This window comes from Lytechinus variegatus, chromosome 13 (genome assembly GCF_018143015.1).
Source record: "Lytechinus variegatus isolate NC3 chromosome 13, Lvar_3.0, whole genome shotgun sequence".
Taxonomy (NCBI): Eukaryota; Metazoa; Echinodermata; class Echinoidea; order Temnopleuroida; family Toxopneustidae; genus Lytechinus; species Lytechinus variegatus.
This window is the reverse complement of record NC_054752.1, coordinates 23,449,460-23,460,436: the sequence shown is the minus strand read 5'-3', so window position 1 is coordinate 23,460,436 and position 10,977 is coordinate 23,449,460. Positions and strand designations below refer to the sequence as shown.

The following is a 10,977-nucleotide window of genomic DNA, read 5'->3' as shown; positions in this document are numbered from 1 at the left end:
TCTTACGTAACGAAAATTGTACATAATTAATTCAGCATCATGGCATCATGATGTACTTGTTACCAGATGCATTAAATATATATACCTGCGAGCCGTCAAATTCAAGACAGCAGGACCAGAGAAAGAACTATACGTAGCCGTCTGATACTGTAGTTTTACAGTTATCTGTTGGAAAATAAGATCAAACGATCGTTAAAACAATACATTTCCTGTCCGTATCAATAAATCATCTATTTCTCCTTAATAAGGCTACCATTCGTGCAAATATCGGCTGTCCTCTAATCGAATAACCTGATGTGCCATAACTATTCTTGATAATTATTCATTGCTTTATCTTTTTTTTGTGAAATTCTTTATAAAATACGTAGCCTATTTCGACTTAAAGGTGAAATTTGAATCAGGCTTCTTAATAGAAATATGAATATTAAAGGTGGAATTATGTTATCTCGGCCTCTATCTACATTATCAAAATAGATACGGGAATGGGAATCGTAAAGAAATGTATAAGAAGTTCAGGATAAAAAAAAATGAAAATAATATTGGGGTTGTTTATTATTACTATAGCTCGTTAAACATTTAGTAATATTGAGTATATCTCAGTGCGTACCTAGGATTTTTCACAGGGGGGGCAAATTCGTCCGCCAAAAAATTTGACAAGCAAAAAAAGGGTCTTTAACCACAAATAAAGGATTTCGTACCAGAAAAAAAAAATTGACAAGCAAATAAAAAGTCTAGGGGTTCACAGGAGGGGGCCAGTTGTGGGTCGTCAGGGATCGTTTGTGACTCGTCAGGGGGCAGTCTAGCTGCCCCCCCCCCCTGTAGGTACGCTAGTGGTATATCTAGTCATTCCGATGTTTACTAAGATCATAAATAACATTTATATTGTTTTCATTTCATCTGAAAAATACGATCTCTATTCAATTAACCAATTCAGTGTAATTAAAATTTGATTAATTCATTGACATTTTTTTCTTAAAGATTTATACTACGCGACCGCGTCAAACATCTAATGGCAATATCTTACCTCGTCTCCGGCTCCTAAAGGATTGCCAATATTGCACGTTCTTTTGTTTGTAGTTGACGAACTTGAGCATGACACAATGGTACCCTATGGATAAGAAAGGATATAAGTAATGCTCTATGAGTTTACATTTGCGTATAGCATCACTAAATAGGAAAGCATAATCTAGAGCTCGTTAACATGGTGGATTTGCGCTACCATATGCGTGTAAATCTCCCATAGTCTTGTATACTCTTAATGATTATTACTACTGGCATGACTGTTGTCCGTTTCACAAACCTTTTTGTTATAAAAAAAATATGAATAGCATATTCTGAAATTATTAAATTTGATTGGCTGCTTACTGTATTCGATCGTTGGACACTGACGAAAAATAGGCCAGGGGGTTCAAAGATCTCGAGTACAGATAGGAAAGCGTCTTCCCCACTATTCATGACGTCGACCGTAACCAAGAAAGTTTCAGCCTTCCCAATCATCAGCTGCGTAGTCGAACTGGGCGTCGATGACGACAAAAAAGAGATAATATGGGAGGGGTGTAGATAAAAAGTTTATAGAAGTTAAAACAAAATAATATACCATTGACTTTTAAAAGAATAATGAAATAAAAAATGAAATATAGTTAGATTCGTATAATTGAATTTTGGTTTTCAGCTGCTGCATCTTGTGCAAATTAAGCCTGTATCATAAATAAAAACGAATATGATATGTAAATTAAAGGGAAATTATGTTGAGCAAGGCATTTAATGGAGTATAGGGAATCTCGATGAAGCATTAGCATTGTTGTAAAACCTTTTTTTAACTGATTGAGTACTGTAGTCAATGGTCAAAACTCATTTTGCACATGTTGTTTGTAAGTTGTTTCTAACAGTGACGATTATGGCATAAATATAAGCAAGACGATTCAAAATAAACAACATTTCGAAGGAAGCCGATAAAGGAGATTGGAGAAGGGACGAAAGAACAACAAGGGTGAGCAGAAGAGATAGACTTATAAGGAAAATAAGCCCCAAGAGAAGAAGAATACAATGAAGGAGAAGATCAAACAGTAAAAGAGATGGTGATGAAGAAGGAGGAGGAGGAGGAAGAGAAGAAGAGTTGAAAGTTCTTATATAGCGTTAAACACATTATGAATAACGTCTCCATGCGCTTCCAAAGGACAAGAAGAAAAAGAAAAAGAAGAAGCGAAGGAAGAAAAATAGAAAGAAGAAGAAGTTGTTGTAAATGATGAATAATAATAACAAGAAGAAGAAAAAGAAGAAGAAGCGAAGGAAGAAAAAGAGCAAGAAGAAGTTGTTGTAAATGATAAGTAATACAAAAACTAATAGAACTGAGGTAGCAGCAGTAACACAATTGCCATTCGCACATTTATGCAAAAACAAAAATAACGGCAACAAAACAGGTAATGACTAGAAATGAGAAAACAAATCAAATTTTACTTGAAGAAAAAACTTACACATTGGTGTTAAGACCGAGATCTGGATAACACGTTTCGCCCGCACAATCCCTGGCAAAGACAAGCTGCATGTACAATTTTAAGGGAAAATAGTTAAAATATCAAGGCTTTTGAAAATAACGATATTAATTCGATTTCATGTCTTTAATTATTTTATCATGACAAATTAATGTAAATAACAATGTAAATTACAAAAAAATGCAGATGAAAATTAAGTCATTTCAAATCACATATTAATTCGATTTCTTTTGCCAACGCCTTCACTTCGTGTATCAATGAAAATATTAAAGAATAGTTAATGAGATCGACAATGGCTTGATACGCTAAATGAATTCCCAAAACAATTGAAAGGAACTGATTGTGCGTAAACATGTAGAAATGTAATTGAGTAAAAAAAAAATACACAAAAATTAATTTCTTGAAATGCAAATTTCATTAAATGGCGAAAAGAAAGGGGAAAAACCCTATTATAGCAAACTGCAAACATAGAACAAAAATTGATAAAATATTAGTAAAAAGCTAAACCAGAAACATTTTGTACAACTGGTACCTTAGGCTTAATTCGCAACCGACCGATGAGTAACCTGCTCGGGCGCCGCTGGAATTTAGACATCGCCTAACGATTTTTGTAGAAGTCGAGCGGGCTGTAAAAATACTTAGTGGTGGCCGGAACAGTGCCCGGTCGATTACCCATTACTCAAGGCCAAATCTGATTCGAATCGGTGAACTTATCTGTTCGACGTCCGGGCAGTGATTGGCTGACGACCAATCGAACTCCGAGCGGTCCCCCACCGGCCAATGTTTAGGTAATCGCCCGTCTAATCTTGATTTCGCCGCGAGATCTTCGACCGATCTCTGACCGGCTAGTGGCAGGCGACCGACCGATGACCGCTCGACAGCTGATGATCCAACGAGTTAAATTTTCGACCTAAATCGTTCAACAGCGACCGCTCGATTACGTTGGCGCCCGGACGGCGACCAGCCGAGCGCCCAGCGTAACTCGGGCGGCGAGTCAAAAGTGAGCAGGCGCCGCCAAAATCTTAACTCCGTGCTAGATTTTGAGCGGCGACCTAGCGATGTTCCCCAAAACCAGTGGCGCCCGGGCAAAATTGGCTAAAAACTCACCGCCCGGTCGCCGAGCAGGCTAGATTTTGGAGTTGTGACCTTAGCCATAATAATAGCTGGATAACAAAGGACATAACAAAATTCCCCTAACATAATATAGTATTTTAGAACGCCTTATTTCATTTAATGAAGCAATACGCCTTACGGAGTTAATAGAGACTGTGGTGGCCCGGTTAGACATGATGGGTTGTACAGTAGAGCTTGATTGAGCTGCTTCATCTAGACCATGCGTAAGCTGAAGAGTTATTGGGGTCTGTTTGTCCCTAATTGCAGGCTGTGAAGAAAAAAAAAACCGACAACACTTTTAAATGTTTGCAATGCTTTCCTTTAATTTTCATAAAAGAAATGAACAAGATAAAGAATACATCGAGAGTGGTCGAATAAGACTTGGCAACTATTGGTAATCATTGATAGGTCGTGGTGACTCGAATAATTCAGGTTCTTTAAGTGCCCAGATATACAACCTGGATATTCCAGTATGGGCTTGTACAATTTGATATACAAATCCCCATTCTCTACAGATATCACTATCCTCATCATTGAATTGCGATAAGCACATACACACACACGCACGTACACCTTCACCCACACACACAACCAAAAGAAAAAAAAAGACATCACTTGAGTTCTTCGACTGATGTAATGCCACACTCACGTGCACCGACCAAAACTGCTCCGAACTGACCGATGATGGCATGTTACTAGAAGAAGCGTAACAAGTGAAGTCGTTCTAGGTCCATTGCAGAAAGATTTGCGTTTAAACCCAAGTCAAAATATCAATTGCAAGTTCCAAATGCGCGCTGTTGATTGGTTGCAAATCAAGTTGCGCTTGATTTTTAGAATTGCGATTGATTGCAACTCTTTCTGCAACGGACCCCAGGAGTCGGTTCTCCGGTTTGGCTACAGTATATATATAATTGGCTTACCCGGATATATGCATCGTGCGTCGCGCATGTCCGACCTTCCAGTGACGCACTTAAAGTCTGGCCATTAAGACTCGCCATGTTGTTACTGATGAAGGCGGCTCGACGGTTGATAAGTTGCCTTGACGAGTCCAAGAGGATGTCGTATATGAAATCTGTAGAGGAAAGGAGGACAAAATATGTAAGTCTCGTAATCTACTATTACCATCATTATAGCTTGCATTTTTATTGCTTGTTGGATGCCATGCTTGCTCTGAAAAGTTTCAGGCAATAACACTTTTGTTGCAAGAATCATCTGATCATTGGCGCACATTAAAAAAACAAATCGAAGTATTTGTATTAATACCACTGCGGACATTTTACTGGATTGTATTTGAATTATGTTCAGATTACTACCACAACAATGGAAACTTGCGTATTATGGCCCTGTATTAATGATCAAAAATATATGTTTGGGTCTCAGAAATATAGATTCATAACAATCCAGCCAAAGGCAAGATGCAAACGTAATTTTTGTTGAATATACCATTATTTTCAGACTGTTGAAAGCACATCCAATATATCATTTTTCTCTCCTGCTCGTCCTGTGGATTCGCCACTGCGTCACTCATTCAAATGTTCTTTAATTATTTTCTTGATCGTATTGTTTTTTTCATGTTTTATGCTACTCACTCAAGTTATCAGGTACCCCTTGTCCACTATACTGAATGCAGATAACGACACGGAACCTTTGGAATAAAAAAGGGGTAGAATCTGTAGAGTCAGTATGTCATATAAACTTATTGAAAAAAATGAAATTAAGAGATGATTAAGTATGGGCCATGCGGATGTGGGGTGAGCGCAATAATACCGTGGATCACTTTTGTATTGACGAGTGGAAAAGCTAGACATGTTCGAATCTGTATATAGTTTCACGTATTAGCTTAAGTGTTAACAAAAAAACCCACAAATTGTATCCAGTTAATGTAAATTAATTAATTGTTTAATAATGCCTCAAAATATCTGGTGCGCCCGACATCCAGACGTCGTGTATCGATATAAAAACTTTCTGTTCTTCATGCAGGTTAAGTTGATTGGCCCCCGGGGGGGGGGGGCACGTGTTATTTTTTTGGTCGCGCATGGTATCCACTCGTCAATGTAATAGCCCCCCCCCCCCGTTGTTGTCCATGACTTTAAATAACAAAATATGTGAAAGACAAAGACGAAAATTGGTGAACACAAAATGCAAAGAGTGATTGGAAAATTACAATTTGCGAATACTAATTGATATTCTTATCATTTTGACGTACCCTGCTACGGAGATGCCATTTGAAGTGGTCATGTTCTTGAAGTCCAGATTTATCGGGTTTTCCTCAACATATATATCTGCGCTTGTCGACACCACGGCTCTCGACCTGATTATGATAAAACAATTAAAAGTATCAAAATTATTCGAGTATAAAAAAAATTAGAGAGGTATGAGCACCACATTCCTGTTTAGATTAGTGTAAAACACACAAAACCAATGGAAACAAAAACATATTTCTGACAATGTTATAACAGTGAGTCAATGGTTCCAGCTTTTAGGGAGGGTTTCATTTCAATTTGTTTGGTGATAAGTTCAAAACATTTCTGCTGAATTTGAATTAAATTGCCTAAGGGGAACCTTTCATTAACCAACGACACATTTTAATGCAAACTACTCATGTAATTTTATATTATGATTGTAAAACGCTTACCGATATATTAAAGCAGTTTGAGACTCGTGAGCGCCAACGGCAAAATCTAGATAGAGTTGAAGGTGAAAAGAAAAAAAAATAGAAAAAAGAAACACGCACATTTTCAATTCAATTCATTTTATTTCCACAATTCAATAAAAATTACATCAAAATTGCACAAAGTGATTCAAAGAAGAATGAATAATACAATACATAGACTTACATGGTACAAAAACAAATGGATAAACAAAGTACGGAACATTAACAGGATAATAAAAAGTGGAGAGACAAAATTTTCTGTCATGTTTTATTCTAAATGTTATCTTAGATATTTAATATAAAATGAGTAATTGTATGACATGCCATGTCGACCCTACAGTGAGGAATGAAATAATAAATCAGCCCATATACTTATGATGGGGTGTCCAAACTTCGCGCACTTTTCAAAAATATTCATCAGGCTTAATTTTGTCCACAAATTATTCATAATTTATACAAAACCAATTCAAGAAATAGTTACCACATTGACGGCAAGATCGTAAACTATAAAATCATGGACGAAAATGTAAGGTAGGTCACGGGGTTTCGCCGGTATCGCGATCTCAAAATTCTATTCCGATCGTCGAATGCGGGCTGTGCTGGAAAACCGTTCAGAAAAAGTGTGACCTAACTTTGCGCACCAAAGCTTTTGTGGAGATTTAAACAAAGACTCGAGCTCAAAAAGTGAAATATTTATATCAGATTGATGACAAAATGCTATGGAATCGGTTAGTACCACATTTAACTCACATTTTTTATGATTTCTGCTTGTAAAATGGTGATATCGTGATGCTTGTTGCTTTCTTCAAAACGGGCACTAACGGTGACAAATTTGCCGATCTTTTGCCAATATTTTCATGAATACTGGACTAATCCTAAAGAAACTTTCAGCGAAGGGTAATTTTAGGTCGCTTTTCACATTGATGATGTCAGATTTTAAGGATATTGGCAAGTTTTGGAGATAATGACCGTCCGCGAAGTTTGGACACGCGCGAAGTTTGGACTCACTGCCATACATAATAATTGCTTACTAAATTCAATGCGTCCACCATCTCATCCATACCCACATCCCCTTAATTCGATACACACATGTAAACCTTGTCATGTACATTTAATCATTATTGTGGCATGTCTATGAAGTTTGCACTCCAAGGTAAATGGATGAAAGTTTACGAAGTGATGAAGAGGATACAGATTCGAGCTCTGGGGCGGTATTCTGAAAGCTCAATTAGCGGTCAATTAGCGCTCAATTAGCATTTTGGTATTCTGAAAAGTCACTTAAGTGCCCTTTCCTTATTTGGCAGGGTTGCGTTGCGCGCACTTGCAATAGTACGCGTTTTGACCGCGCGAAGACTTGAGTAGTTACGAGACTTTTGGTATTCTGAAAAGTCTCATAGCGCTCAATTAGCGGACTTTCCAGTGGGGGAAGATAATGGTGATAAGAGGTCCATTAAGTCTCATCATATCTTGATAAATGTGGCTTTCATTTCGTATAAATATCATCAAATCGGTTTAATACTAGGAGGAAGGAAGGAGGAAGGAAGAGAATAAAGGAGAGAGCTAAAAAGGGAAAAGAATAAAGGGGAAAAGGTGGTGTATAGAAACAAGTAAAATAAGGAATAGGGTCTTTGATTGAACCCCATACTTTTATGTGCCCAGTCAGGCTCCACCTTGACCACTCGGCCACGTCACCTCAGTTGATTTTCTTAAATGGGACTATATTTGGTAATAAATAAATAAGAAAAGGGGGAAAAAGGAGACAGAAATATTTGTGTACTTATAGGGAAAATATGACTATTATTTTTCTATATTTTCTTTAATTATTAGCATCGTAAACTATTTTGTTTTGCACACTTTTTTTACAATAATAAAATTGCCAAATTACGATAGATGCAGCAATGTGCATGGTTGAATTAAACCTTGTTTCTGACAATAAAAAATAAGCATAGACCCCTTTAGTATTTAAACGAATATATAGAATAAAATACAAAAGAAAAAATAGTGAGTGCTGCCATCGTTTTCCCCACCTATAAAAACCTATAAATGTCATAACGTTTCAACATCAAATATCAATAAAATTTCGGCTTTTTTTATATTTAAAATATGTTTATTCAAATTTTGTTGGAGAATATTTCTCATATAAATGAAAAGTATGTAGTTTTAAAATAAGTAGGAATTAAGTTAAAGAAGAACCCCCTCTACCATGGCCCCGAGACAGAGGCAAATAAAAATTATTGTAATAAACAAGAAAAAGAAAAAGAAAGAAAGCTACAAATGGATTCAAATAGAGAGTTGTGAAAATCAGAACGCGTTCGAAAAAAGAGAAAAGCACAAAGGTACATTAAATGAGAGAGAAAGGGAAAAGACAACAATTAATTTCAACAACATAACAAACCTCTAATCTCAGATGCAAATGCTTTAGCATTTCAGCAAAAAATCTTTTTATCAAGATCGTGGTGCAGTGCACCTGCAGCAGCCGGGCGCTGCGCTGCAAGGCAGCAAAGTGAAGAGACACTGCGCGCTAGGAGAAAATTTTACGTTGTAAGAGCGCATTTGATTGGCTAATTCGGCTCAGTAGGGGAGTGGCCTAAAGGGACTTAATTGAGCGCTAATAGAGTTTTCAGAATACGAATTTGGAGGTACATTAGCGCTCCATTAAATGGGTAACTTAAAAGGATATTTAAGTGGAAACTTACGAGACTTTTCAGAATACCCCCCCCTGGTTGCGACTTTCGGCGATATTAAAGAGAAATTCCAGTAGTTGCAGTAAACACTGATTTCATGAGAAAGTCTGTAAAACAAGGCTTAATTGTCAGTATATCATCGAAGATCTAGATCTGGTACAGTTACATTAACTGAACTTTGTGAAATCTTGAAATCTACGCTGAAAAATGTTCACACCGAAGATCCCCAACACAGATAAGCGCACGTGGGACAATGTATAATTATTGCTTAGGGCGTCGGGTCCGACGCCCTACCCGATTCCTGTGCTTATTTGCTGATTTCTCAGCAATTACACAATTTCTTCCAGAATTCTTTGGCACATGCGTTTTATTTATACAAACAGACACTTTGGTGGTCATTTCATTGGATTCTGTACGAACTCATTTTGATATCGTTACCAAAACTAGCATTTACCTTTAAAGATAAATCCCAGTTCTGGTAACGATCTCAAAATGACTTTTTTACAGAATCTGATATAATGACCACCCAAATGTCTGTTAGAATAAAAAGTATGTGCCAAAGGATTCTGGAAGAAATCGTGTAATTGCTGAGAAATAAGCATAATAAGCGCGGATTCGGTCACTTCCGTCGGGTCTTTATTCCAGCAATAATAATACACTGTCCCACGTGCGCTTGTCTGTGTTGGTGATCTTCAGAGTGAACATTTGATTTTTCAGCGTAGATTTCAAGATTTCACAAAGTTAAGTTTATGTAACCGTACCAGATCTAGATCTTCGACAATATTCTGACAATTAAGCCTGGTTTTACAGACTTTCTCATGAAATCAGTGTTTACTGCAGCTACTGGTATTTCTCTCTAATCGTTGATCCCATATACGAAAGTAATCATATCTAATTGGCACATTTCTCTAAGAGCTCAAACACACAGTCATTCCATCAACTTAATATCATATTCAAAATTAAGCCACTGACCTGGATAATCATTCTGATCGATGTCATATCCGGCTGATATCACAAATCCAAAGTACTTCAGAGGTGTGCCTTGTTCTGGAGGATTCAAGATCTACAAAGTCGTTAAAATATTAAATCATTTTGACAAGAGAAATGCCTAGATCGATGTAGCGATTTAACCATTGATCTAAATTTATATGCCATACCAGTATTTCAATACTACTTTCACTCCTAGCAGTCAGTATATCATCATTATCACGTTTACATCAATACCATTATCCGTTCTACTACTGTAGTAGGTTTCACGGTACACCATGTGGTGTACCGTGAAACCTACTACACTATTCTTCTTCGCCATGGAAACCTTCAGAAGTTATACCGGTCTACTATTTATACCATATATGTCATGTTTACAATATCCTTTTCATCCCCGGGGGGGGCCACTTCCATTCACAAGTGGATACCATGCGCGACCATGGGGTCTCGAAAAGCACCCTAAACACGTAATTTCCATATCCTGAAAATGCACCCCTAAACAAGTATTGGCGTGTGAAACCCTACCCTTAACAAATATTGGAAACAAAACGATATACTCTTGGCAAATATTCCCTGAAATGAACCCCTAAACAAGTACAGGAATGTTTTATTTTTACGGGTCCTTCGGTCGTCGGCTTTACCTTATTTGGTTTAGTACGACCCCATCTTCTACACCTCGCGCAAATCGGACTCTAAACACGAAGTGTTGGGGCAAAAAGGACATCCTTTATAAGACTTTTGAAGTTTGTTTTATCATCCCCGCAAATTCGACCCTAAACACGTAATTTTCCTAGCGAAATAGATACCCTATTTTCATTATTTTTGTGTTTTTGACACCCTTTTCACGTTACGTACGTAACGTGCCCTATCGTGAAAAAGACATCCTTTTTACGTGTTTTTTTTGGTCGCGCATGGTATCCACTCGTCAATGTAAGTGGCCCCTCCGGGTTTTCATCACCACGATCATATTGCCAATACAATATATCGCCCTAACTTGCCTATTAATCTACTCCCCAAACCCAGATTCACGCATCAAAGTGACAATTTC

The 10,977-nt window shown here is 37.3% G+C and overlaps 1 protein-coding gene across 1 annotated transcript in view; it reads right to left on the bottom strand.

Annotated features, from left to right (window-relative positions):
* Window positions 1-10,977, bottom strand: part of LOC121426076 (integrin alpha-V-like) — a 43,569-nt gene that overhangs the window by 8,036 nt on the left and 24,556 nt on the right. The window contains exons 13-22 of the mRNA XM_041622226.1: window positions 9,915-10,005; window positions 6,241-6,286; window positions 5,812-5,916; window positions 5,195-5,250; window positions 4,526-4,677; window positions 3,745-3,873; window positions 2,475-2,539; window positions 1,366-1,513; window positions 1,025-1,108; window positions 86-165 (exon numbers count right to left, since the gene is read on the bottom strand). Of these exons, the coding sequence (XP_041478160.1) occupies window positions 86-165; window positions 1,025-1,108; window positions 1,366-1,513; window positions 2,475-2,539; window positions 3,745-3,873; window positions 4,526-4,677; window positions 5,195-5,250; window positions 5,812-5,916; window positions 6,241-6,286; window positions 9,915-10,005 (956 nt within the window). The remainder of the gene's footprint in view (window positions 1-85; window positions 166-1,024; window positions 1,109-1,365; window positions 1,514-2,474; window positions 2,540-3,744; window positions 3,874-4,525; window positions 4,678-5,194; window positions 5,251-5,811; window positions 5,917-6,240; window positions 6,287-9,914; window positions 10,006-10,977) is intronic.